General features: G+C 53.4%; 2 protein-coding genes and 1 long non-coding RNA gene across 29 annotated transcripts in view; 2 read left to right on the plus strand and 1 right to left on the minus strand.

Moving 5' to 3' along the window:
* Positions 1-6,911, plus strand: part of RFX2 (regulatory factor X2) — an 86,404-nt gene extending 79,493 nt beyond the window's left edge. For all 9 annotated transcript variants that reach the window (XM_032465780.1, XM_032465782.1, XM_032465784.1 and 6 more), the window contains 4 exons: positions 45-253; positions 3,513-3,666; positions 4,702-4,744; positions 5,222-6,911. In XM_032465780.1, the coding sequence (XP_032321671.1) occupies positions 45-253; positions 3,513-3,666; positions 4,702-4,744; positions 5,222-5,334 (519 nt within the window). In that variant the 3' untranslated portion in view covers positions 5,335-6,911. The remainder of the gene's footprint in view (positions 1-44; positions 254-3,512; positions 3,667-4,701; positions 4,745-5,221) is intronic.
* A 7,014-nt stretch (positions 6,912-13,925) lies between these two features.
* On the minus strand, positions 13,926-16,159 carry LOC116659052. The gene is made up of 2 exons (XR_004314332.1): positions 15,992-16,159; positions 13,926-14,180 (listed from the first exon to the last, which is right to left on the minus strand). It is a non-coding gene; the product is annotated as an uncharacterized LOC116659052 (long non-coding RNA).
* A 181-nt stretch (positions 16,160-16,340) lies between these two features.
* Positions 16,341-26,012, plus strand: part of RANBP3 (RAN binding protein 3) — a 53,629-nt gene continuing 43,957 nt past the window's right edge. For 13 of the 19 annotated variants that reach the window (XR_004314333.1, XR_004314336.1, XR_004314334.1 and 10 more), the window contains exon 1: positions 16,341-16,440. Coding sequence is in view for 11 of the 19 variants with exons in the window: in XM_032465790.1 (XP_032321681.1) it covers positions 16,419-16,440 (22 nt within the window). In the remaining 8 variants the exon portion in view is untranslated. The remainder of the gene's footprint in view (positions 16,441-26,012) is intronic. The other 6 variants (XM_032465799.1, XM_032465801.1, XM_032465800.1 and 3 more) reach the window with 4 other exon arrangements.

The raw sequence follows: 26,012 nt of genomic DNA on the forward strand, positions 1-26,012 counted from the left end.
TACGGTGCCCCCGCCCTGACCCGCCGGCCACCCGCGCCCCCCAGGAGCAGGCCTCGTGGGTGTGCCAGTGCGAGGAGAGCATGGTACAGCGGCTGGAGCAGGACTTCAAGCTGACGCTGCAGCAGCAGAGCTCCCTGGACCAGTGGGCCAGCTGGCTGGACAACGTGGTCACCCAGGTCCTGAAGCAGCACGCAGGCAGCCCCAGCTTCCCCAAGGCTGCCCGGCAGTTCCTGCTGAAATGGTCCTTTTACAGGTACATGCCCGCTTCACCTCCCAGAGGGCTGTGTGGGCAGGGGAGGCAGGAACCCACAGACCCCTCCAGTGGGCCTCCCTCCCGGGGCTCCCAGGGGCAGCCCCAGAGCCCCCTGGGGTCTCAAACTGGGTTGCAGAGGCCTCCGCAGGCAGAAACCCTTGTCTCGGGCCTGCCTGCTGAGGAGCACGGCAGCTGGAGCATGGGTGTTGATTTCTGCTCCCTGGTGTGACCCGCGGGGCGAAGTCCACGGTGAGTCCAGGACGGGTTTAGGGAGAAGAGGAGCGCGGGTGGGAACCAGGGTGGGGAACAGCCAGCCCAGCAAAACGGGAAGCACCACCGAGCCTTTGTCCCCTCGCTGCCAGGTGCAAGCAGGAGGGAGGGACGGGTATCCGCTCCCAGCGTCTCATTGTCCCCACGGGATGGTCCTGGGTGAGGGTCAGGTGGACGGATTTTTAAATGATAGGTGTCACTGTATTACATGACTTTGGTGTGTGGGTGTGAATGAATGTAAGGGGATTGGTTCGGGGAGCCGGCTGGCGTGATCGGGGAGCCGGCACGTCTGAGGTCCGCAGGGTGGGCTGGCGGGCAGGACACTCCGGTGGGAGCGGATGCTGCTGTCCTCGGGCGGGGCTCCCTCTTCCTCAGGGAAACCTCAGTTTCGCTCTGAAGGCCCTCGAGCTGAGTAGCCGAGGCCCAGCCCTGGTGGGAGGGCGAGCAGACGGAGGGGAGACGGGAACCGCGGCAACACCCAGACCGACGTTTGGTGGCGTCGCCGCCGGTCACTGACGGAGAAGACTGAGCATCACAGGAAGTAAAGGTGAGAGAGAAAAAAATACTGAGAAAGAAAGAAAATTGGGAGCCACAACTCATAAAAGAGAAGCATGAAGAAAAAGACATGAAAGGGCCGACCCGGGAGGTCTGCTGTCCGGCCGGCAGAGGTTTTTTTAAGAGACAGAAAATGGAGGGAAAGAAACTAAAAAGAAACATCAAGAAGGTCTCCCAGAACTGAGGCTGGAGTTGCCGAGAGCTGCCGGGTTCCCCGCCCAGTGAACGAGGTTCCCAGCCTCACTGTGCAGTTCGGACACCAAGGAGAAGAGAAAGGCGATTGGAAAGGCTTCCGGGGAGAAAACGGCAGGTCACACCACGGGGCCAGGAACCAGGGTAGCGCCAGACGTCCGCTCAGCATCTCGGAGGCTGGGAGGCAGGAGGGCAGGGTGGTCAGAATCCCGAGGGGAAACCGGTTCCATGCTGCCGTGCTCCCCCGTGGGGACGGACGGAGCGGGAAGGCGGGAGCGGGAGGGGCCTGGCCCAGAGAATGTGGGCCGGGCTTGCGGAGAGGGGTCCTGCGGTAGAGGGGGTGCTTTTCTCTGTCCGGACCAGACTCTCCCTCTCTCCATCTTGTTAGGTTTAAGGGACTGGTTTCTGTAGCGTCCACCAGCAAACGGAGAGCGGTGGGCAGCGGCTTGGTGGGTGACGGCCAGGCTCACGGCCAGCCTCTCCAGGGGGAGTCCACTGATGTTCCCCCGCAGGAAGCTGTGAGTCCATTTGGAGAACCCAGAACACGCAGAGGCGACCACCAGGATGGTTCAGAAAAGCTAAAACCTGGAGCCAGAGCTTTGCACCAGACACCGGGACTGTAGGGTAGGGGCGCTGGGTACCAGTGCCCGATCCAGAGGGGCCTCAGAGAAAGGGGGGCTGGGAAGCCCACCGGGCGGGCACAAAGGGAGAGTGAGAGCCGAAGCATTCAGGCCTGGGGTCTCCTTCAGAGCACGGCTTCTGGCCCACGGCTCCTTCCCTGGCCTGTGATACCGCAGCAACATAAGAGCCAAGCACCACCCACCGGATGGACGGGGGAGGCAGGGCGGAGAGACGGGAGGGAGGGGTGACGGGCCCTTCCCAGGGACCCATGGTCCATGTTCGCTCACTCGCTGAGGGGGTCGGCCTTTCAGAGCCAAAGAAGCTTCTGAGCAGAACATCCCGAGCTCCGGGCCTGCTCGCTCTGCCCCCCGACGCCGTCTTCACGTTCATGGACGTGCTTCACGTGACCTTCACTTTCGAAGGCACTAATTTGGATGCAGGCAGACACCACCCAGGTCCCCTCCTTGGTTGCCCTTCCAGGGCATCTCGAAGCCCAGCCGCCTGGAGCCAGCTCTCTCCAGGGCCGAATAAAACTACCACGGAGTGTGTCTACACACTGGCCCCGGGAAGATGCGAAAAGAAAGTTAAACCCATCTGCTGTCAGCTGTCTTTACCAACTTGCCCCCACGCCCCATTGTTAATACACAAGCATCAACAGTTTTAACCTGTTAAAAGAGAAACCAAGGCACATTACATTTCCAGAAGATTCTTTGAGCAAACATCAATTTGAATCGGGCAGCGCCAAAGCCATAGTGGTTAGGAACCTCCCCCAGGGGGAGAGAGAGAGGGTTTACAGAGAAGGAAATGATTTGACGGCTGCAGTTCAGTGGCCGCCTTCTCTGGGGAAGCCTGGCTGGCCGTCTGTGTCCCTTGTGCACAAGTCTCCCCCTGGGGCCAGAGCGCACTGACTCCCGCTGGGTTTAGAACGCGTGGACTCCAGGGCAGCAGGGCCACCCTGGAGCGATGCCCCCTTGTTTTGTTACATCGTGGCTCCACTCCTGTCTTGTCCCTTCCTGTTTCTTTTACTGCTGCCACAGTGATTAGACGTCACAGAGAGAGTGAGTTCTGAGACGGGCGTCCGCTGTCTGGCACTGCGTGACAGAGGTGTCTGTAGGCCAGAGCTTTGGGTCGGGTACCATGTAAATAACCCCTTTAGGTCAGGGGTCGTTTTTTCTGTAAAGAATTGGATAGTAGGTATTTTCGAGTCATGAGGTTTTATGGGCACACGACACACAACACGTGTATGACGGGCATGGTCAGTCAAAGTCTATTTATGGACACTGGAATGTGAACTTGGCTCACGGGCTAAGGCTGGACCTGGTCTGGGCGGGGCCGAGGTTTGCCAGCCCCTGCTTTGTGTGAAGGAGGTGAAAGCACCCTGAACTTGAGTCTTGTTTTCAGGTGCCTGAAACCGCTGACCCAGGAGAGGCAGGGGGGCGGGTGGGGCTACGGCTGGAGGGGACTCGGTCCTGGCTTTGAGGAGACCTGGGTCCCAGGCCATCAGGTGCACGTCGCGCCAGGATGCCGGGCAGGCCCCTCGCAGGTCTGGGGCCCCCAGGCCAGCTCGGGGTGGGAGGGGAGCCTGGCGTGCGGAGGTGCCAGCCTATGTCTGCCGCCCCAGCTCCATGGTGATTCGGGACCTGACCCTGCGCAGCGCCGCCAGCTTTGGCTCCTTCCACCTCATCCGCCTGCTCTATGACGAGTACATGTTCTACCTGGTGGAGCACCGCGTCGCCGAGGCCACCGGGGAGACGCCCATTGCCGTCATGGGCGAGGTGAGGGCCGGCACAGGAGGAGGGGCCGGCACGGGCGGGGGGAGCTGGGAGAACACACTTGCAGGGGGTGCGTGTGGTGGGGGAGCCCGACGGACCCATCAGCCCCTGTCACCTGCTCGTGTCACCCGGGCAGGACGTCCCGCCTCTGAATCCACCCCCACGTGGGGAGTTCATTGTGGTGAAATACACATGACCTAAAATTTACCATTTTAACCCCTTAAAGTAAACAAGTTTGTGTGAAACCACCACCTCTCTAGTTCCAGAACATTCCCTCACCCCCGAAATAAAACCAGCCCTGATCAAGTCACCCCAGCCCCTCCCCCAGCCCCTGACAACTGGGAACCCATTTTCTGTCTCCGTGGACTGGCCTGTTCCGGATGCTTCACGTACATGGAGTCACACGCCATGTGTCCTTTGGTGTCTGCTTGTCTCCCTGAGCACTGCGTCCTCAAGTCCACCTGTGTGGCCATACCTATCAGCATTTCTTCCTGACGGCAAAGTAACATTTGATTGCATGGATTGGCAACCTTTTGCTCAGCCACCCTCTGTTGATAGGCATTGGGGTCACTTCCCCCTGTCGGCTAGTGTGACTGGTGCCGCTGTGGGCATCCACGACCACGTTCTGTGTGAACACCTGCTTCCATTCTTTGGGGTATAAACGTGGGAACGGAATTGCCAGGTCGTGATGGCGCTGTTTTGAGGAGGATGAGGTGATGCTCTAGAGCTCTCAGTACACGGTGAGCCTGTGATGAATAGTGGCTGGTCTTTCACTGTCACTGCTCGGAGGCCACAGCCTCTGGCCCCTTGCTGGCCTGGGTGGTAGGCACCCATCCACCCTCTGGCCGCTCCCAGGCACAGCCCAGAGAGGGTCAGAGGGGACACGCCCAGACACCCAGCAGCATCAGGACCACTTCTCGTGGCAGATCCCCTCTCGCTTACATAGCAACAGCCCATTTTCACGGTGGATGAAGACATTGCTGACTTCCCCGGGACCCGCCCTACGGGGGCCCCTCACTCTGGACTTCTGTCTTTCAGTTCAACGACCTCGCCTCCCTGTCACTGACACTGCTCGACAAAGGTGGGTGTGTCCCAGGCTTTCCGATCCACCACCCCGGGGTGGTGGGGTGGCACATGGGCAGCAGCAGGCGTCCCAGCTGAGGGCTCAGAGCAGAGGCCCTGCCCCCTCCTCCTGGATTACATCTAATCCTGGGACCTCCCCACCAGCCCTGAGGAGCAGGGCCATAGATAGGACTAGGGCGGCCACGGGCCTCCTGCACCCATGTCCGGAGAGGGCGGGCAGGTGGGCCAGTGAGCACTGCCCCTGGGGACCCATGCCCTGCCCGGCACGGTGAGGGGACCCACCATGGAGGGCAACCTGACCCAAGCTGATGGGTACCAGCCAAGGGTGGGCACAGGGAGGAGGGCCCCAGGTGAACTGGCCTAACCCAGCCCCGAGCCAAGGCGGCACCCTGCACCCAGCCTGGTCGTACCCTCTGAAGACGTGCTTCCCCCTTCTCCCCGTCCCATGCCCCCCGCCCCACCACTGACCCCACAGATGACATCGGTGAGGACCACAGTGCAGAGGCCCCCTCGGAGGCCCGCGGCCGGGGCGAGCCGCGGGTGAAGCGGGAGCGCAGTGACCCCAACCACTCCCTGCAGGGCGTCTAGCCCGGTGGCGCCTCCCTGGCTCTGGCCCGATTCCCCGAGCTCCATTGCAATCGTGCCTCTTAGACGAAGTGACCTTTACGCTGACTCCCGGGGCCCCAGGCCAGGGCGCCCTTCCAGAACACGCTGCTCCTCTGAAAGAAACCAGTTGTGACCGGAAGCTCACGTCGGGCGCCCGGTGCCCAGGCGCTCACCTGGGCCACTTAGACCGTCTTTCCCTTCTTCTAAATGTTCTTGTCCTCCCTGCACACATCCCACCTCCGGAGCCTGCAGGGCCCTGTGGGCCAAGTCGGTATCACCACATTGGGCATCTCCTCCATTCAGCTGATTCCAGTTTTCACCGTGGCTCCCAGGAAGGGAGGGATGTCCTGTAGCCGGCGGGCAAGGCCGAGCTGGCCAGCGTCCCCAGAGCCCCCCCGGTGCCCGGTGGTGGGGAGGGGCCGTCTCAGAGCCCACCCCGCGGCCTCTGCCCTGCCGGTCGCTGAGGCACAGAGGCCAGGCCCCCAGAGGCAGCAGCCAATCGCCGCGTCCCTGGACGGCACACAGCCCTCGGCCCCTTGTGGCTCCTAGAACAAGTCACCGAAACAGGCCTGCTCGTACCAAGACGTGGTGCTGTCCTTAAAAAATCAAACCCAGAAGCATTAGCAGCAGCTGGAGGGACTGGGGTTCCGCAAGGTCACAGCCAGCGTCAAGCTGAACCGTTAGGTCTGAAGTGAGTCTGTTCCAAGGGGGCCGGAAGGTCAGTGTTCCCGCAGCGCCCACAGAGAGCGGCCGTCCCAAGTCTGCGCCCTGACAGCCGTGCCCGAGTCCCGCTCCACAGCACCTTCCGGGACGCCTGCCTCTGAAGTCGTGATCCTGGAGTGTTGTGACCCCAGCAAGTCCCATCCTGGATGGCTCAGAGTCAAAACTCTTGTCTGGGGACAAACGAGGCCCAAGGACCTGCCCAGCCCTGACCTCTGAATGCTCCGGATCTACCCATCGGAACACGTCACACCAGTGAGCTCCATGCAAGAATTCTGCCCCCAAAGCACCTGCAAAGAAGAAAGACCAACGTCTGGTCTAGGAAGCACCGTCTTCTGAAATGCAATAGTTTCTCTTTTTGGAAATATGTTTATAACAATAGTTTTGTGCTCTGTTATTAGAACGTTTCTTATGAATGTGTACATTGCAGTACATTCGGTCCCCAGTGTTGTTTTCTCATTCATGCAGAAGGTACTAGTGTAAACTCACGTGGCCTTTAAAAAGCCTGCTTCCCGACAGGCAGGAGCTCCCTGTGCTCCTGGGCCCTCACAGGTGTGTGGGGAGAGCCGAGGGGAGGGCGAGAAACCGCACTGTAGAAACCAGAAGCCCGGAATGACCGCAGCGTTCGTCTGGCCTGAGAGCCCCAGACTCAGGTGAAATCAGACAGAAGGAATGTCTTTAAACGAACATCTCCGTCCCCGGGAGACACTCAAGTTCACAGCTCATGGATTGTGACGCCTGCCTTTTCTTCCACATGTTTCTGCCTTACGCTCTGTCTAGTTCTTTGCAGGATTCCACGAGGAGGAATATAAATGACAGTAAAGAGCTTTCCAAGCCCATTCTCGTTTTTCATTGCAATAAACACATCGAACGTCCCTGTCTTGGGGGTCACAATCCACACTCCAGCCCCCCCCCCCAGCAGCCCGGGAGGAGGCAGCCTTCCCTCCTGCAGTCCCCTGGCCCCAGGACAGGGCAGGAGGGGAGGCAGTGGTGCTTTCCTCCAGCTCTCTGGGGAGTGTTCTGGAAGGAGCGGGTTCCCCAGCTTCATTTAGCAAGGCCAGCGCTGGGCCAGAGAGGGCAAGGCACTCTCAGCCCAGGAAGGGCGAGACTGTAAGCAGACAAGACTCATTCAGCAGAATAAATCCACGCTTCAGCCGCTGAGGCAGCACACTGGTAGTTCTCAGAGCTTGCTTGGTACAGGGGCAGGGCCGAACTTCTCCCCTGAGAATCAGTGTGTAAGCTTGTTTCAAAATCGCCGATGCATGGGCCCCATCTACATATGGGCTGGCCTGTGGGATGAGGGTGGGGACCCGGGATCTGAGTGGCTGGAGAGGCTCGTGAGCACAGGTGATGCCCATGTGCTTCCTGCCCCAGGAACTGGAGGAGAGATGAGGAGGGGAGCCCGCTGAAGGCCCACTGGCCAACGAGTAGGTAGGGCCCCAGGTATAAGCACTGCACAGAGGACCTCATCCTACCAAGAGCCTCTGGAGGGCTCTGACTAATCACAGTGGCTTCTCGCTAGATGCTTCGTCCATTCTTCTCTTTTTGACAACCTTCCAAGGTAGGTGTTACTCCCACTCCCAACTCATTGTACACATGGGAAAATTAAGGCTGCTGGCTGGAATGCAGGTGAGATGGCTGGAGCACCAACAGCCATCTTGAACCTCGAGGAAGATGTCATAAAATAAGGACAGCAAAGCAATGAAACAGAACGAACCTGGGTTCCTGGTGATCATTACAACCCTAATGACCTCCAGTGAGAGTTCAGTAAGCCACAGGTAGGATGCAGGGGGTCCCATAGATGTTCCTGCCTCCAAGAACTCTCTGGTAGCAGGAACTCTGAAGCAAGATGCGAGGTACACACACACACACCAGCTGCAGGAGCGCTACGAAGGGAGAGTCCCCCTGGCTGGGAGTGTCACGCCTCCCCCTTTTCCTCCCACTTTTCTGGCCGCTGCCCCTTGGCACCTGGGTCCTGCCCCTTCCACACCCTCAGTGGCCTCATCCATGTGCTGCTGACCTGCTCCACAGCTGCCCACCCACCGCTGCTCAGAGGTTGGTGAGTGCCTCGCCCTCCCAAGAACAAGACAGGAGCTCAGCATCTGGCCACCCAGACCTCCCCGGATCTACATTACAGTATCCGCCTCACCGGCCATCCAACTGCCTGAGCCAGGAACCCAGGGCCACCCCATTGGCTCCACCCCTCCTGCCTTCTCAAAATGCCCACAACGCTTCCTCCTTGCCACTCCCCTAGCTTTACAGGCCTGGAAAGGCAGCCCAGCAGGGAGCGAGGACACCAGCTGTGCCCTCAGGTAAATTACTTAGATTGATTTCCCCATCTGGAAAAAACCAACCTCGCAGTGTTGTGAGATTTAATTTTGGTTTGTAGAAAGTACTGAAGTAAGCATTCAGCAACTGTTTCTCAAACTTGGTGCTATTGGCCTTTGAGGTTGGATAAGTCTCGGGGGTGTGGTGTCATCCAGGGCACTGTGAGGCATTGAGTAGTGCCCCACCCAGAGTAGCGTGGGCCAGAAATGTCTCCAGATCTTGATTGCCCAGGTCCTCTGGGGAGCGGTATCCACCCAGGTGAGAACCACTGGCTAATACCATTACCAGTTCTCTGCATCTTTGAAATGTTGACAACCACGTCACTTATCACTTGCCTTTTCATCCTGTACCCACACCAGCCCTCACCCACTCAACTCTCTGATTTCTTGCTCCTGGAACTCCCCCCTGTCTCATTTCAGGTTCTGTCACCTTCACTGCTCTTCCTGCCTAACCCCACCCCCACCCCACATACACACACTCCTTCCTTTTTAGCATTTGTCGTAATTGATGCCTCCTCCAGGAAGCCTTCCTGGAAGATCCCTGAGATTATAGAGTCCCTTCTACCCCATATTTCCTGTGCCATACTTTATTGTGATGGCTGGCAAATCCATCCTTCCCATAAGCTCTGGGGGTGAGTTGCTCTGATTTGTCTTACTCCATACTGTATTTCCCAAATCTAGGACAGATTAAGAAAGTCAAATTCATTCAGGGGATCACCACCAAAATTTTTTTTATAAATAAAATAGAAGCTGGGCTTCAGAAAGACTTACTCTGGTGGATGGATTACACAGGAAGAAAATGGAAGCAAGGGGGTCAATTAGGTCCTTGTGAAGATGGTACAAGCTGGGGGGAGGGGTCGGACTGAAGTGTGGTGGTGGGGTTGGAGGTGGGGCAGAGCCGAGGGCCCAGCCGCAGGCCAGGGGGGTTATGAAGTCATGTTGGTGGGTTGGACATGTTTTTCTTTTTGATAGGCCAGGATAGAAAGAAAAGATCAGGAGTGTCTGTGTAATTAACAAAGATAAACATGGCTTGGTAAAGTCTTCATCTAGTGTATATGTGCATATACACATGCACGCATGCAGGTAACATTGAACACATACACGTATTGAAAGCCACAGTGCTGGAGAGTGGTTCACCACTACTTTAAGGTCATGGGTCCCTTCGGGAATCTCTGTAGTGAACACCCTGTGGGGTTTGGCTGTCTGGCATCCATTCCACCGTCTTCGAGGATGACACCCTGATTCCTTCTGAGGGGCGACCTGTCTCCCATTGCTTCAAATGGCATCTCTCTGAGGGCGCTCACACACACTGAGGGGGCTGCTAGGGACGGAGGGGCTGGAGGGGACAGGCTTGGTGTGTGGGGTGGTGCAGGGCGAGCTGGAGGATGGGAGGTAGGGTGGGGCTGGAGGGGGAACTGGGAGGAAGACAGAGGGCTTCCTAGATCTTGGCAAGGACTGGGGGTGTCATTCTAGAAGTGATGGCCCAGGAGTGTGAGGCCTGTGGCCTCAAAGTGGATTTCAAACTCCCCTCCATCAGCCCTCATCTGCACAGCTGCCCACTGGACCCCCCTAGCTAAAGGCTGTCACTCAATAAATTCTTGAGGGAGGCATAAAGTGGGTGGAGGCAGGGATTAAGCACGTGCCGTCATGCTGGACCCACCCGACACCTCAGAATCTGAATTGTGAGCTGAATGTAAGACTGAGAGCAACCTCCTCGGGGGGCGCCCCGCTGATTCTGCTCCACGGTCCCAGCCCCCCAGACCCACTGGGGCTGCCCAGTTCCTTATCTCTCCTCCCTGGGCTTGTGAGCATCCTCATCGCTTTCCAGCAAATTCCCTGTCTGCTTACATTTGATAGAGGTGTTGTTGGGGGTTGCAAGTTAAATTCAGATGCTGGATGTTTGGTGGGAGTAACGCCGGCCAGCGCCTAGCCGACCTGGTTCCCGGAAGGTGCCAGAACTCAGCAGGTGCAGCGCCTCTGAGTCTCCGCAAGTCTAGTTGCTTGGGAGGCTCTAACTGCTTTTTCTCCTGGGCCCAGTTTTGATCGCACCCCAGTCCTCTGCCGCCCCCGTGTGGTCACTGTGTGGCACAGCCTCTTCCTTTTCACCCGGGAAACCCGCCAGCTCCGACTTCGCTTAGAAGGGAGGCTGTTTTGCTTACTGAAGCAGCGGAATGAAAGGACTAGCTTCCCCTTTGCCCCAGCTGTCTCTCCTCCTCTTCCTCAAATAGTATCTTTATTTTTTTTAATCTCTCCACAAGATATTCCGTGATTACAAACAGAAAAGTAGCCTGGCCATCTCCAAGTGATCTGAGTTGTTGTCAGTTAATGGTACAAAACGACATCATTTGCCTCTGATAGGAGCTACTCCGTGTTATTCCTACTAAAAATCCACCACCTGAATTTAATTAGGAGGAAACCTCAAACAAACCCCAAACTAAGGGACATTCTACAAAATAGCTGGGCATTGCTCCTCACCAGCGTCATGGTGAAGAAAAGACCTGACAGAGGCATTAACCCAGACTAAAGGACACTGAGGAGAAATGACATCTGAATGCAACAAGGGGTCCTGGGCTGCATCCTGGAACAGGAACAAAACCTGGCAGCCAGCAGATGAGATCGGATTAGGTATGTACGTGAGTAAATGGCATGGCACCCGTCTGAACTTCCTGGTTTTGACCATTATGTTGTTTACCTAAGATGTTAATATTTGAGGAAGCTGGGTGAAGGCTATATGGAATTGCTTGGTATGATTTTTGCAACTTCTTTATTAAGTCTGAATTTATTTTAAAAGTTAAATTTCCTAATCACAAATGAAACAGAGTAAGAGAAGCGTAGTATGGTTACATACCCTGTTTATGTAACAGGAAAGAACAAATCTGACTCCATATTGGATCTGTTTCTTTTACTTTAATCTATGTATTGCTTTTGCTGCAAGTTAATCACTAAAGGGATGCTGCCTATAAGCTTAAATTATACTTGATGGCCCATTCTTTGGGACCCCTGCCTCCCAGGTAATGAGCATTAAGCTAAAATATCTTTGTTTAGCTCACAGGAAACACCCTAACCAGGCCCAGCTGTGAATGACTGCGGTCAGGAAGAAATTAACACATGCCCTCTGGAGCCAAGAACTGTTTAACTTTACTCCCTTCCCTTTTAGTGCAAGAGAAACCTGAATTCTAACTCGGGCAAGATGGTTCTTTGGGACACTAGTCACTAGACCATCTTCTTGGTCTGCTGGCTTTCCAGATAAAGTCACTTTTCCCCCAACAACTCATCTCTCAATTTATTTGCCTGTCATGTGGAGAGAAGTAGGAGCTTGACTCAGTGACATTTAGCTGCTGCAAAGAAAGGGAGGGAAGCTTGGGGCAGGGGTCCCCCTCTCGGCCTGTGTGTCCGTCCACAAGGGACACTCCGCTATCAAGAACTCGACCCTGCAGATGGCAGGAGGGCAGGGAAGGGTGCTGAGCCGAGGCCGCCCAGAGTGGCTTCCCTCCACCCTCGCCTGACTCAGCTCCTGGAGGAGAGGAGCCGCAGCTGGTTCATCTCTAGGTCCTCGCCCTCAGCGTGGGGCTGGCCAGAGAGCAGATACAGCACATGCCTGCCCCCGCCCGCAGTGGGAAGATGAGAGCTGAGTTACAGCTATGGGGCCCAGCTACGGAAGACATTTCCAACTCGGCTGCGGAGAAAGCAGTTCCCAGTTCTCAGAGCCCAGCCCGGGCTGAGGTTGGGGATGATGGGGGTCCTCGGACTTGACTCCTGGTGAGCCAGGGAGGAAGCAGGCGGCAGAAGGGCCGATCCGCAGTTTAAGGTAAACCATCTGGACCCATCTCCCACTTCCTACTCTTGTCTTGGGAAAAACCTCATACTCCTTTGACAGCTGCATGGCCCCTGGCTCGCTCTGCCCTGGCTATCCTGAGCTCCTCACTGCCCCTCCAGCTCACCAAGCTGGTTCCTGCCCCAGGACCTTTGCACTCAACTGTTCTGGCTAGAGTGCATCTCCTGCAGGTCTTCTATTAGAGTGTCACCTCCTCAGAGGGGACTTCTCTGAACAGCCAATCTAAAGTATCCCCTCTCTGTCATGATACGCTGTTGTATTTTCTCTGTAGCCCTGGTCACTATCTCAGACTATTTTTGCTTGTCACTGTCGGTCTCCTCACAAAAGAATGCAAAGCTCCATGGAGGCAGGTCTGTCGTGTTCATCCTGGGCCCGAGGCATCGTCAGTGCGGTGGCTGTGTATTGCTGTGTCACAGACATTCCTAAACCTAGTGGCTTATAACAGCAACCGTCATTTATCTTCCATGGGGGTGAGGAAGGGGAAGGGCTAGGTCGCTCTCAGGGCTTTGCGTTTTGGTCTGTTCCGGCTTCCTTACAGCATGGCGACCCCAGGGCATGACAGCGGAGGCTTTCAGGGCAAGTGTTCCAGCAAAGCAGGAGGAAGATGCATCCTGTCACTGTTATGACCTAACTTCATACATCACATGGTGTCACGGCCACCAATGGACCAGTAATAAGCCTGCCCCTGTTGATGGGAAGAGGGTTAAAGGGTTTGGGGCCATGTTTTTAAACCACCACACTAGGTAGTCAACAAATATGTTTAATAAATAAATACTAAGTTAATCTGTTAGAGGAGACCAGACAGAGCTGGGGCAGCAGGATGAGAACCGTGAAGCCGCGGGCAAGTTAGTGGCTCCTCAGGCTGACAGGTTGAGCATTTCCCGACAGCCCTTGAAAAACCACAGCTGGATTATATTTCGCAAGTGATGACGTGCTGCTGGGAGGCTCCCCAGATGGGAGCTGGATGTGGGCTATGACATGGCTTTTGGAGACGTGGAGGCAGGGCGTTAAGTGGCACCGAACCTCAGGGATCACAGTTCACCCGTGTTCAGTTCTCTTTCACGCTTCTCATCGTGTCGAGAAGTTTCAGCTGAGTGATAATACGCCTTTAATACCCGCTCCGATCCTCTGCTAACCTCCCCATCAAAGGAAAAGCAGGCTTAGGCCTCGGCACTGGGCAGGCAACAGGCTCTACCCAGAATCTTAACACACTCTTTTGTTTTCATGAAAACAAATTTTTTTTTCACAATTATCTCCTATTCATGGCTTAGTGGTTTTCTATTTGAAATGGTGATCTACAGGTATCTAATGTAAACTTAAAACTATCAAAAGGCATATTCAAACTACTGTATGTAACATAAAGAAGGTCCTACTGTATAACACAGGGAACTATATTCAATACCTTGTAATAGACTATAATGAAAAATATGAAAAGGAATATATATGTACGACTGAATCACTATGCTGTACACCAAAAATTAACATGACACTGTAAATCAACTATACTTCACTAAAAAAAAAAATTTTTTTTTGTTTTTTTGTGAGGGAGGTAATTAGATTTACCTGTTTATTCTCGGAGGAGGCACTGGGGGTTGAACCCAGGACCTTGTGCAATGCTAAGCTTGTGCTCTACCACTTGAGCTATACACTTCCCCCTAAAAACATTTTTTAATAAGTAAATAAAAGCCATATACAGAAAAGTATTAAGTTTATTAAAGGCCAGAGGCTTCAGATATATGACAAATGCCAAGAACACCTACCCAAAAGCGATATATAATGAAATATAATGAAGATCGTGATACCCATAAGCAAGAGATGAGGAAACCTGAGTCTACGCACTGCAGGTAACCAGATGGACTGGATGACCACAGCGTCCTTTCCAGCATCGACGTTCTAGCTATTTCTGGAGAATTTCTCACTCAAGCTCTGCGGCCTGTGCCTATAGCCTGGAGGCAAAAACCCAGGGTAGCGGAATCAGGTGTCTGTTACATAAAAGTTGGGGAAATTTTTAGTAGTATTAAATATGCCCCATCCCCAGCAATAAATCAAAGTTCCATTTAACAGTTCCTGAAGAGTGCTTCTCAAGATCTAATGAGCATAGGAAGCCCCGGTATCTTGCTAAAATACAGATTCTGATTCAAGCCTGAGCTGGGATCTGGGATTCTTGTTTGCCGTCTGGCGACCGCAGCAAAAAAAAACCAGCAAGCTCTAGAGGTAAAAAAACAAAAAAACCAAAAAAACACAAAACTCTAGTGTCCTACCGCACATCTTCTCAACTCTGGTTAGTGACGTTCACGTTGGTAGCTGGAAATTGGCCAGAGTTGAAGTATTTATACCAAGAAAATCAACACTACAATCCATAGCTCAATTCATTTTTGAGATTATGTTTCGCTTTATGTATTTATGTTTTATTTATCACACTGCTGTTTCAGGGTTCAATTTATTGTTTTGTTGTCTTCCAGACTCAAGTGATGGGAAAAAGTAAAATTTACAATAAACTATATAAACACAGGCACACATATAAATAAATACAGACAGACAGAAACACACATTCTCTCCCCAGAGAAAGTTGTTAAACATCCACCACACACCACTGGTTGTAGAGACACGTACAGGACCACGTAAATACACGTGTCCTGGATTAGAGGTTGGCCAACTTCTATAAAGAGTAAATATTTTAAGTTTGTTGGTGTGACAGTCTGTTAAAAGGACTCAACTCTGCTGTTGCAGCTCAAAAGCAGACACAGACATTATGTGAATAAATATGGCTGTTTCCAAATAAATCTGTATTTACGGGCACTGAAATTTAAATTTCATACAATTTTCACATCATGGGCAATTATTCTTTTTTTAATTTTCTCCCAATAATCATAAAGCCTCCTTAGCTCACAAGCCAGATGTGGCCCACAGGCTCTTGATCATACTGGAGCAGAAGGAGGGGGGCTGGGACTCAAACCTAAGTAAGGCATGGGACATGCACAGCAAGTGCAAAGGTCCTGAGGCTGGAAGGAGTTTTGGTGAGCTTCCAGGACACAGAAAGACCCATGTGTCTGAGCTGCAAGGAGCAAGGCAGAGCATGGCAGCAAAAACTAGGGGGGCTTTGTAAGCCTGAATAAGAGGTTAGAAGTTATTCCAAGTTCAGCAGAAAGCCCTTTGGAACCACTGAGGAAAGCTGTGCCCTTGATCTAATTTACTCTTTAAAGATTCCTCTGTGTGCTGCCTATTTCCAAAAAAAAAGAGCAGAGAGGGGAAGAGGCTGTCGGGCCTTCCAGGAGATGAAGAGGTCTGGCCTAGGGTAGGGAGAGCCCATTTGGGGGCAATGGGTGGATCTGGGCAGAGCCCACGGGATGTTCTGAGGCATCCATAGCAGGTGAGTCGCGAATGAGTCCAGCATGTCCAATACTCTCCACAAGCCCTGCAGCGCTGATCTGCCCATGTTCCCGACAAAGACACTCAACTGAGGCTCGGTGCCAGGCGCTGTCTGGTCCGGGATATCGGGGTCTGGGGGTCCCGCAGCTCCCATTCCGATGGCTTGGTGAGATCAAGTCCCCCAACCAACACCTGTCCCGCCTCTACCCCCCAGGCAGTGATCTTCAACCTCTGACCTCTACTTCCTTCCCAACCATCCCCAACTTCTCCACGTGGCCTCTGAAATTGTTTGCCTAAAGTACTTGTCCCTTAGAAGGGGAAACTGAGGCCTCGGGTGACACAGGGTGTCCCCTGACCCTCTGTAGGCCTCCCCTCCCCAAGGATTTACCTTGATGAAGGCCTCGGCCGCAGCGCCCTGGGCGGCTCACGCTTCCGCCGCGGGGACAGGACCGGAAAACAAGCGGAGAGCAGGAGTGTCAAGATCCACTCCGGCCTCACCGCCTCACAGAACGGCGGTTCCTGCTTCGCCCGCCATGCGCGCGAGGCCCACTGCACATGCGCCCTGTCCTGCCCACGCCCCCTCTGTCGGCGGGAAAAGGAGGCGGGGGTGGTTAATGCGCAGGCGCGTGCTCCGAGTTTGGCCTGGCCGGGACCGCGATCCCGAGCTCCGCTCCGCGCCGGGCTCAGCGCGCAGGCGCGAGCTGCCCGCCTCGCTCGGAGTCGGCTTGAGAAGTGCGCACGCGCGGGACTTTCTGGCAGAAAGCAGACGAGCCCGGGCCGGCGCGGGGCCTTGTGGGAGGGCTTAAGGAAGTAAAATGGCGGACCTGGCGAACGAAGGTAGGGGAGGCGCCGTCGGGGGCCAGCTGACGGCCAGGGAACGGGCGGCGGGAGGCCCAGGGCCCACAGGGCCGGAGGGTGAGCACCCCGGCGTGCGGGGGGCCTGTCTGCTCCGGAAGAACGGCCCAGCAGGCCCCGCAGCCGCTCCCCATTGCGTCCCCTCAGGCCGGGCTCACCGGCCCGGCCCATCACTCCCGGCAGCCCCGGCCGTGCCACCGTCTGGCCAGACGGCTCGGGAGACCGCGGGACCGCGGCCCTGAAGCCTTTCTGCCTCGCAGGCCAGGCCGGGGGCTGAATAGGGCGGGAGGCTCGGCCTCAGCGCCTTGGCTTCGGATGTAAATAGACAGGGCCTGGTCGTGGGCCCAGCGCGCCACGCTCCCCGCCCCCTCGTTCTGGGGGACCCGGGCTTCCTCGTTTCCCCCGCCTAACTGCCAAGCCCGCCCACCCCCTAATCCTGTGGGGTTTCCATCCTCCGCTGGCCTATCCTACTCCCAGGATGGAGATGGTCCGGTTTGTATTCACTCCCCACACCCGAGCTCAGTCCCCCTATTCCCGCCGGTTCCCCAGGATCCTTCGTGGCGACCCGAGAGTCGCGCCTCGTCTCCCCTCATTTAGGCCCGGCCACAGGATGTGAGCCGCCGAAAGCCGTGCTGCTTTTCGGCCCTTTTTTGTTGCGCTTCCAGAGAGAGAAAGAGACTGTGTGATTCCCACCTCTCGGGAGCGCTGACACCCCACCTGAGCGTTTTTGACAAGGTTACAGTGCCCAGAGAAAGCACTCCATAAGCTGATGTCTGATGAAATCAACAGTGGTGTTGATATCGCTGTAGCTTCCGGACGTCTGAGGCCTATTTTTAGCTCCTTCTGTTTCTAGGTGCACAACTCCAGGCAACCTATGTACCTGCCTGGCCCTGATTCCCCCAAACCATGCTCCCTGCTGTCCTGAGGTTTCCATACTGAGCTGCACGAGTGTACGAATGACTATAATGAGTGCTCACCTTGGCAGAGCATTTGGGATGGTACCAGGTCCTGTTCCAAGTCCTGGGTGTGTTATCTGGAGGAATACTCACTCCTCACAGAAGCTCCCTGAGGAAGGCACCGTTAGCCTCGTTCTTGGTGAGGAAACTGAGTTAGAGGGGTTATTTGTCCAAGGCAGGTCACAAAGCCAGTAAGGAGCTGGGATGTGAATCAAGGTGGTCTGGCTTCAGAGCCCCCCCCCCCCCCCATTTATGCCACATCTCTTTTATAAGAGGGTTGAGGCATTCCATTCATAAGATCCATTTAAAGGCAGAATGGGGACTGGATAAATGGGAGTCAGTATGGCATACTTTATATATTTGCATATTCAGCCCATTCATTTTCTTGAACTCAAGACTCATACATCCAGCATCATATTCAACATTTCCATTTGGCCGTCTAATAGGCACATCAAACAAAATCCCTATCTTTCTACCCAAACCTGCCCATCCCACAGTCTTTCCCATTGCAGTAAGTGGCAGGTCCATTCTTTGAATTTTTCGGGCCAGGAACCTCAAAGTCATCCTTGACTCCCCGCTCTCATATGCCACAACAAATCTGGTCAGCTCTGCCTTAGAAATATTTCCAGAGGGTGACCACTTCTCACCGCCAGTGCTGCCCCTGCTTGGGCCTCCCTTCCACCTTTACCCACCTAACAGTTTCTCAGCTGGAAGCCAGCATGACACCCTGATGCCTCCCTGTCCTCCTCTCCCACCGTTCTCCCTGACTCACTTTTCTTTAAGCACTTTGGCTTTCTCAGTGTCCCTTGAGTAGTCTATCTCCTCCCTCCTTTACACCTTTGGACTTGTTGGTTCCTCTGCCTGAGTCAGTCTTCCTCCAAACACCCCCATGGCTTACTCCTTCACCTCCTTCAGGTTTTTACTCAGTTGTTATTTTATCACTGAGAACTTCCCTGGCCACCTGTTTTTAAATTGTATCCACATTCCCTAACCCCTTTATCCTGCTTTATTTTACTCCGCAGCACTGATCGCCAGCTGGCATGCAGGTTTACTTGTTTGTTTGACTACCCTTCTCCTGAATATAAACTCCATGGGAGTGAGGATCTCTGTTCTGATCACTGATGGATTCCCCCACATCTAGAATTCGTGCCTGACATGGAGTAGGTAGCCAAGAAGTGTTTGTTGAGTGAATGAGTGAATTCATCAGTGAGGCCCTTCATTGTGAGGTATACCTTTGAGCACAAAGGGAAAGTCATGGATTCCTGGGTCCCACGGATACCATTTCTAGCACACACACTGACATCTGAGGGCTCGATTGTAAATCGCATAGTTGAATGGGTAAACATAAAATAGAGAAGACAGAGTGTTTTGTACTTGAAGTGTAGTGAGTGCCACACTCATCTAGCACTTTGCCTTTGACACTAGGTCTGGCAGAGCTGTCTACAAAAAATCCAATCTTAGTGCTTTTTTGTGCCTTGTATATCTCTGCCATCCTTTAATTGGTCGTTAGATGTTTCTCAGCTCCATATCTGGTTTTGGCTAGTGCAGCCCAGTGGGACGTTTGATTTCTTCTTCTCTATGTAGGCTAGGACTTCCTTGCCTGTGCGTTTTGAAGCTTTAGGGACTGCCCCAGACATGTGCTTTCCCTCTTGTTTAACCTCAAATGCCCTCTTGGCTTCTGTCTTTGGAGGCTGGGATCCTAAACTTATCCCTCCTCACACCCAGGCCCTCTGAATCCTGGGCATCTGTAGAGTCAGAAAGCAGTGCAGGTGATTCTGATATGTGGCTGGGGTTGAGAACCCTGGCTTGAGTAGTACAGCTTAGGAGTGCTTGTGTACAAAGAAACACTTCCAGTTGTGTATCCAGTACAGCATCTTGTTGGCCCTTGTTGGATGGTGATCTCTTCAGGGATGGTGACAGCAACTCCCAAAGCCCTTTGGTGGTAGTTCTGTGGTCTGTGACTTCTAAAGGCCAGTTGGAATGCTTCTCTCTCAGGAGAGAGAGAGAGGGAGTGTGTGTGTGTGTTACACTTGTGTCTTGAGATATTTCTTTTCCTTGGGATTTCACTCTTGATCTATCCCAAAGTGGTTTATCATCCTATCTTTGGAGTTATTCTGCCTTGTAGACCAGCATCAAGGTTTGAAGGCAGCATTGTGTCCCTTGTAAAGGTAAAGAAGACTGAGAAGAGTGTTAGCAAAGCATATCTGAGCTATGGGAAGTCATGGATTCTACACTCCAGCCTTAAAAGATACCGCATACATACAAGTCATTCCTGGCCTGTGGAACCTGAGAGACAGTCTGAAGCAGTGTTCTCAGCTCTGGTCCTATTGACACTTTAGACCAGATGATTCTTTGTTGAGGGGGCTGTCCTGTGCCTTGTGGGCTGTTGAGCATTGAAGCGGCATCCCTGACTATACGTAAGATGCCCATAGGGCACACCCTCCCCCGCACCCCTAGCCCAGGGGTCATGACAACCAAAAACTTTCTTCGGACATTGGGAAATGTCCCAGGGCAGGAGGTGGGGAGAGTCACCCTCAGTTGAGACCCCCTGGTGTAACGTGATGGTGGAGCACAGGCTTTGCCTTGTAGGGATCTGGGTTTGTGTGTTGACTCTGCCTTAAACTCTGAGTGACTTTGGGCATATCCTTCACCCCTTTGGGCCTTAGTTTCCTCACCAGTAAAATGAGAATAACTGATCATATTTATCTCATGGTTGCTTTGAGCCTTGACTGAATGAATGCATATAAATTATTTAGCACCTATCTCAGCACAATAATAAACAGTAAATGGTAGCTATTTTTACTATGGTGGACTTATGTTATAGACACATTTAGCTCAAGTGCTCAGCAAGGCAAGAGAGAGCAAGAAATGAGTCTGAACAGTGTGAGTGAATCCACTTCCACTGAACGAGATGGCCCTGGGGTGCGCCCAGGGTGGGAGGCCAGTCTTGCCCTTCACTGCGTGATCATCTGGCCATGCGTTCTCAGCCTGGGCACTACAGGCTTTTGGAACCAGGTAATTCTCTGTTGTGGGGCTGCACTGGGCATTGTAGGATGTTGATCTGCTTCCCTGGTCTTGACCCACTAGATTCCAGTAGCACCCTCCCCCAGCCCCTAGTCATGACTCAGTGTCCCGTGGGGGGGGGCCCACAGTTGCCCCCAGTTGAGACCCACTGACCTGGCCTGGCCAAGTATCAGTCCAGAGATTTTTCAAGGGTAGTTTGGCTTTTCTCAGTTCTCACCTAACCCCTGAGAGGCTGAGATGCAGTGGATTTTTATTGATGAGCTAGAACTCAAGACAGCTGGAATCCTCAGTTCACTCGATTCTCACCTCCCTCTTCCCCTGCCCTAAGCTTAATTTTTAGGTTAAGTGAGAAGCAACTTTAACATTTTTTCGTGAAGTTACGATAAACATTAACTCTGGGGTTTGTCCTGGGATCCAAGTGTGTAGTTTTGAGTCTCCGGTGCCTCCTGTCTCTGTAGCAGGTACAGTCTGGTTGCAGCTGGGGTGCCACCCAGAAACCTTTATACACTTGGAAGAAAATTTAAGTTTTGCCTGGGATCCTGTGTAGAGACACAAAAGCTTGTAGTTCTGCAAGTTTAAAACTTTTCAACCACGTGCTTAGCCTGCCTCTCAGTTAACTGGAAAATGGAATCACCCCCGCAGTCCCATTACCCTCCTGCGTCCTCAGGGGTTCGGGCTGGTCAGGGTCTGCTGTGTGCTTGTACTCGGAGGGAGCTGGAGTGAGTGGAGGCAGCGGAAGTTGGTACGGCTAGAGCAGGTGCGCTTAGGATGGCATTTGGGAGGGGCGGACAGTGTTGGGGGCTGGCAAAGGGGGCATTTTAGATACCGGTTGAATTCTGGCCTAGTGAGTTCAGGCACAGAGAATAAGCTGGGGCTGAGTGGGAAATGAGGGCCGCTTGGGGGAAGCAGTGGGTTGCATTTGGGGGATCTGGAAAGGGCCTTTGTCACATAATGAAAACTACGTGGGAAAGGCGGACGGCAGAGGAGGCTGGTGTTGACGTGGCCGAGCCGTGGTAGCTCTCCATGGTACTCTGAAGCAATCAGGAGCACATGGGTTTGTATCATTGTCTAGTCGGGATCTGGCAGTAGTGCTGGCGGCAAGCAGCGGGGTTCCTTGTGGTGTTTGAGGGGGATTTGTTTTTGCCACCTCTGTGCAGTCACCTTCTATGGTCCCATGGAGTTGTGTCAGGTGTGGGTGTGCACTACTTGGTAGAAAACCACACAGGACATGGTCTCCGAGTAAAGCCCCTGCGTGTCCGCTCTCCACTGCATCTTGGTTGTCGTGGCGCTTGGCACTGTTGCATGGCCAATGTGCACTGTGAATCATAACCCTGACTGTGCTTCACGCTTAAGTTTAAGGAGGTTGTGGAGGAAAATAAAAACTGATGTCTGGGCTGCACTACAGAGATTGTTGCAGGAGGCCCAGGGTGTCTAGGACCCCACAGATATTTTACGACATGAAGCCAGAGTCAGAAACGCAGGCAGATTTGCAGCAACATGGATGGACCTAGAGGTGATCATACTAAGTGAAGAAAGTCAGACAGAGAAAGACAAATGTCATATGACATCACTTATACGTGGAACCTAAAATTTGACACAGGTGGACTTATTTACAAAACAGAAACAGACTCACAGACAGAGAACAAACTTATGGTTACGAAAGGCAGGAGATAAATTAGGGGTTTGGGACTATTAGCAGATACAGACTACTTACTGTACATAAAAATAGATAAATAACAAGGTCCTACAGTATAGCACAGGGAACTATCTTAGGTATCCTATGAAAAACTGTAATGGAAGAGGGGGAAAACCCCACAGGCAGAAGTTGTAAACTTGCTTCAGGGGCAAGCAGACACGTATAATTTGGCCCATTTATGTTTTTCTTTGTTTGCTTTTTATTAGGAGCCAATACTTAAGAATTCTGAGATTTCAGGGGGGGAAATATTCCAGGTTTCTGATTTCTCTTGAAAAACAATCCAGCCTCCGCCTGCGCTCCTGCACAGTAATGATGGGCCAGGACTGAGGAGCAGCTGCCGCCTTGAGGCAGACTGTGCACCGTCCTGGACAGCAGTCCCCCCCAAGTTTCTTGAGACCTGACCCACTTCCTCCTTTTCGAGTGCCTGCCTGACCTCGCCTGGCATTTGGGTTTCATCCCTGTCGTAGCATCTCTTAGCTGTGGCGTTCCCTGCACTCAGGGTACACCAGCCAAGAACCTCAGCAGAAGGCTTTTGATGGTCTCTGATTAATGCAGGATTCAGTGTCCTCAGACTGTTGGTGCTCAGACAGCAGCGTGTAGCAGTGGTTCTGCAAGACAGTCCAGGGCCCCGGGAGTCCCCAAGACCTTTTCAAGGGGACCACAAGTTCAAAACTGTTTTCCTAACAACACAAAGACATCATTTGCCCTTTTCACAGGAATTCTGTGAACGGACAGTGGAGTTTTTCCTGGAGGCTGTGCTAGTATGACGGAGCAACAGATGGACTGCAGAGGCAGATAGGAGGGTCTGGCTGTTTTCTGTTAAACCAGATATTAGAGAGATCTGTCAAAATGTAAAATAATACCCCTTTTGTCCCTAGTTTTTTGGTTTCAAAAATAGTTATTGTTCATAAAAGTGTATTATCTAGGTAAACTGACTGTAATTATCTTAAGTAAATTAACTAATTTCTGACATTTTCTTAGTTTTAATTTCTAACACAGTAAGTATAGCTGTCACTCACATTTACAAAAGCTCTGGGGGATGCTCAGTAATTTACAAGTATGGAAAGAGGTCCCAAGGCCCAAAAATTTAGGAACCACTGGCATGTGATAGTGGAACCTCAGTATAAACGGCCCGAGCGGGGCCTGTCGGGAGATCCACGTGCATTTCTCCTGTCTCTAGCCTGGAAGGATTTAGACAGGAACTGACCGGCAGGCTCCGGTCAATAGCTTGTGGCGCAGTTGGAAGCATCCTTGGCTTGTGTCTTGCCTCTGTCACTTCCTTGCCCAGGGGCTTGGGCAGGTTCTTTGACCTCAGTTCCTGCATCTGTAGGTTGGGAACAGTGCTAATCAGGTCCGGGGAGTGTTGTGTGAAAGGGACATATGGCGGGTGATTGGCCCACTGGCCTGTGCAGATACGTGTCAGTTACTGCTGACTGTTACTCTTGGTTTGGATGCCTCCTTTCATGTTAGAGCCGTGTTTCTCCACCTCAGCATTAATGACATTGGCACCAGTGGGAGCTGTCCTGTGTATTGTGTCCCTGGCCTCTGCCCACATAGTGCCAGTGGCACCCACCGTCTCCAGACATTGCCAGATGTCCCCTCGGGGACAGAATCACCCCCATGTGAGAACCCCTGAGTTAGGGGATTCCATTGACCACACACCCCCCACCCCCGCCCAGGGACTCTGTGTGACATAATCATCTGATCTAAAGCCGTAGAATGCTGCACACATTTAAACACACAAACTGAGCGGGGAGGGAGAGAGGAGGTAATTCGCAGAAGCTGTCAAGGGTGGAGGTCACACCTGGTTTGTATGCACTGAGAATTTATTTTGGTGTGTAATGTGAATTAGGGATCTGACTCAGTCTTTTGCTGAATAACTAGTACACAGTTTCTCAACCTCAACACAGTTGGTATTTGGGAGTGGATCAGTCTTTGTGGTTGGAGGACCATCCTGTGCACTGTAGGGTGTTGATCAGCATCACTGATCTCCATCCACTAGATGGCATTTGTAGCTTCTCCCCATCATGATAACCAGAAATGTTTCCAGACATTGCCCGGCGGGGGTGGGGAGGGGAATCAACCCTGGTGAGAACTACTGGGTTATAAGATTAAATAAAACCATCCAGGAATGAATTATTTGCCAGCCAGATCTTAGAGCTCATCCTCCTGACCTGTTATTTCCATTACGGCTTTCTGGCAGCCGTAGGCATTGTGGCATCGTGGACTTCACATCCCTGTTAAAGAGGAATGGTGTTTTCCATGATCTTCAGCACTGTTCCCAAATTCAAGGTGAGGACCTCCCAAGATGCTCCGTGTCTGGGCCTTGCCCTTTCATAGGGGCTGAAGCTCAAGCCATGTCTGCAGGAAGAGAGCCTGTCCAGCGTGCCCACCTCCAGCCCGTCTCGGAGCCCAGCTCATCCCTCCAGTGGGTCAATAGTGCTGACTCACTGGGCACTTGTTCCCCTGAAAACTGACAGACAACAGTGGTTTCTCCATGAGCGCGTTTAGGAGGCAGCCTTGCTTTTGCAGTAAGTTCAGAATGCCTTTGCTAAATTAAACTCCCCAGGTCAGCCCTGCATTCATGCCTGTGTTGCATCTGTAACAGCAGAGCTGGAGTAGGGAAAACAGACCTTGCGAGTTTGGCTTCTCAGGTAGCAAGAGTGAGAAAGCAGGCTACCCTTTGCTCAGAGGAGAAAGGGTGTTTCGCAGCATTGATGTGGTGGCCCCTGGGGACCTAAGAGTCCAGGGCCTGGTTATTCATCATCAGTGCCACGTGGAGGGGACACCCTGCTTGTGGGGTCTTCTCATCAGAGGAGTGAGAATTGTGTCCACCAGTAGCGTCTGCTGCTGAGTGAGCAAGACGCACTTTCACACCCCGTGGCAGTCATCTCAGTCCTCCCTCCACTAGGCACCAGCAGGCTCCGTCCACTTTGTGCCATCTCCGAGGCCACACGGCTTGCCTGAGCCACCTTGTCACTGCTACTTCTTCTCACCTGGACAGCAACCCGAGGGCTCCTTGCTGGTCCCCTGGCAGCTACTCCTGCCCCTCCCAGGGTGACCTTCCCCAGCGTCTTATGACAGAGCTTTTAACACACAGAAATGGAAAGGACTGCATGAGGACCACTGCTGGGGCGATCTTTTGGAAATACAAATCAGACTGTATCATCCCCCCTGCTTGGCCCCTCACCAAACTCACCTCCCCACTCCCCGTAAGGAAACTCGCCCTTGGCCTCCAGGTTCTCTCTGTCCTTAGGACCTTGTTGGGAACTTGGGGTTCCCTCTGCGCGGTGTACTCTGCCTTCACCGACTCGCTCCTCTGTGTCTGAGGCTCAGATGACACCTCGCAGAGGCCTTACCTGACCACTCCCCTTTCGGTCCCCTGCTGCCCAGTCACTGCTTCCCACCGCCCTGCGGTGCCTGCCTTGCAGCTCCTCTCTCCAGAAGCATCTGATTATCCCTGCATGCCTTTGGCTCCTTGCTTGTTTTTCTGTTCTTTTCCCGCTAGAGGGCTGTGACCTCGTCCACCTCTGATCCTGTCTCGGGTGGGCCTGGCACGTAGCGGGTGCTCAGTAAGCCATGCTGCTGTGATCGTGGCTGGGCTGGTTGGTCTTCCGTCAGACCTCAGCTCAGTGATCCCCTCGGCCTCAGAAGGGCTCGGGATTCTGAGTAACTGAGCACTTGTGTTGAGGTGTCTACTGTCCAGGCAGCTCTTGGAAGGGGCCAAACCGTGAGGTGGTTATCACTGTTGGGGGCCTGGCGACCAGCCCAGACATACCTTTGAGGTGGTGCTGGTGTGCCTGCAGTCTTCCCCATAGAGCTGCAGTGACAGGAACAGTGCCTGCCAGCCCCTCCCCAGGTGCCTGATGTGCATCATT

Source organism: Camelus ferus, chromosome 22 (genome assembly GCF_009834535.1).
Source record: "Camelus ferus isolate YT-003-E chromosome 22, BCGSAC_Cfer_1.0, whole genome shotgun sequence".
Lineage (NCBI taxonomy): Eukaryota > Metazoa > Chordata > Mammalia > Artiodactyla > Camelidae > Camelus > Camelus ferus.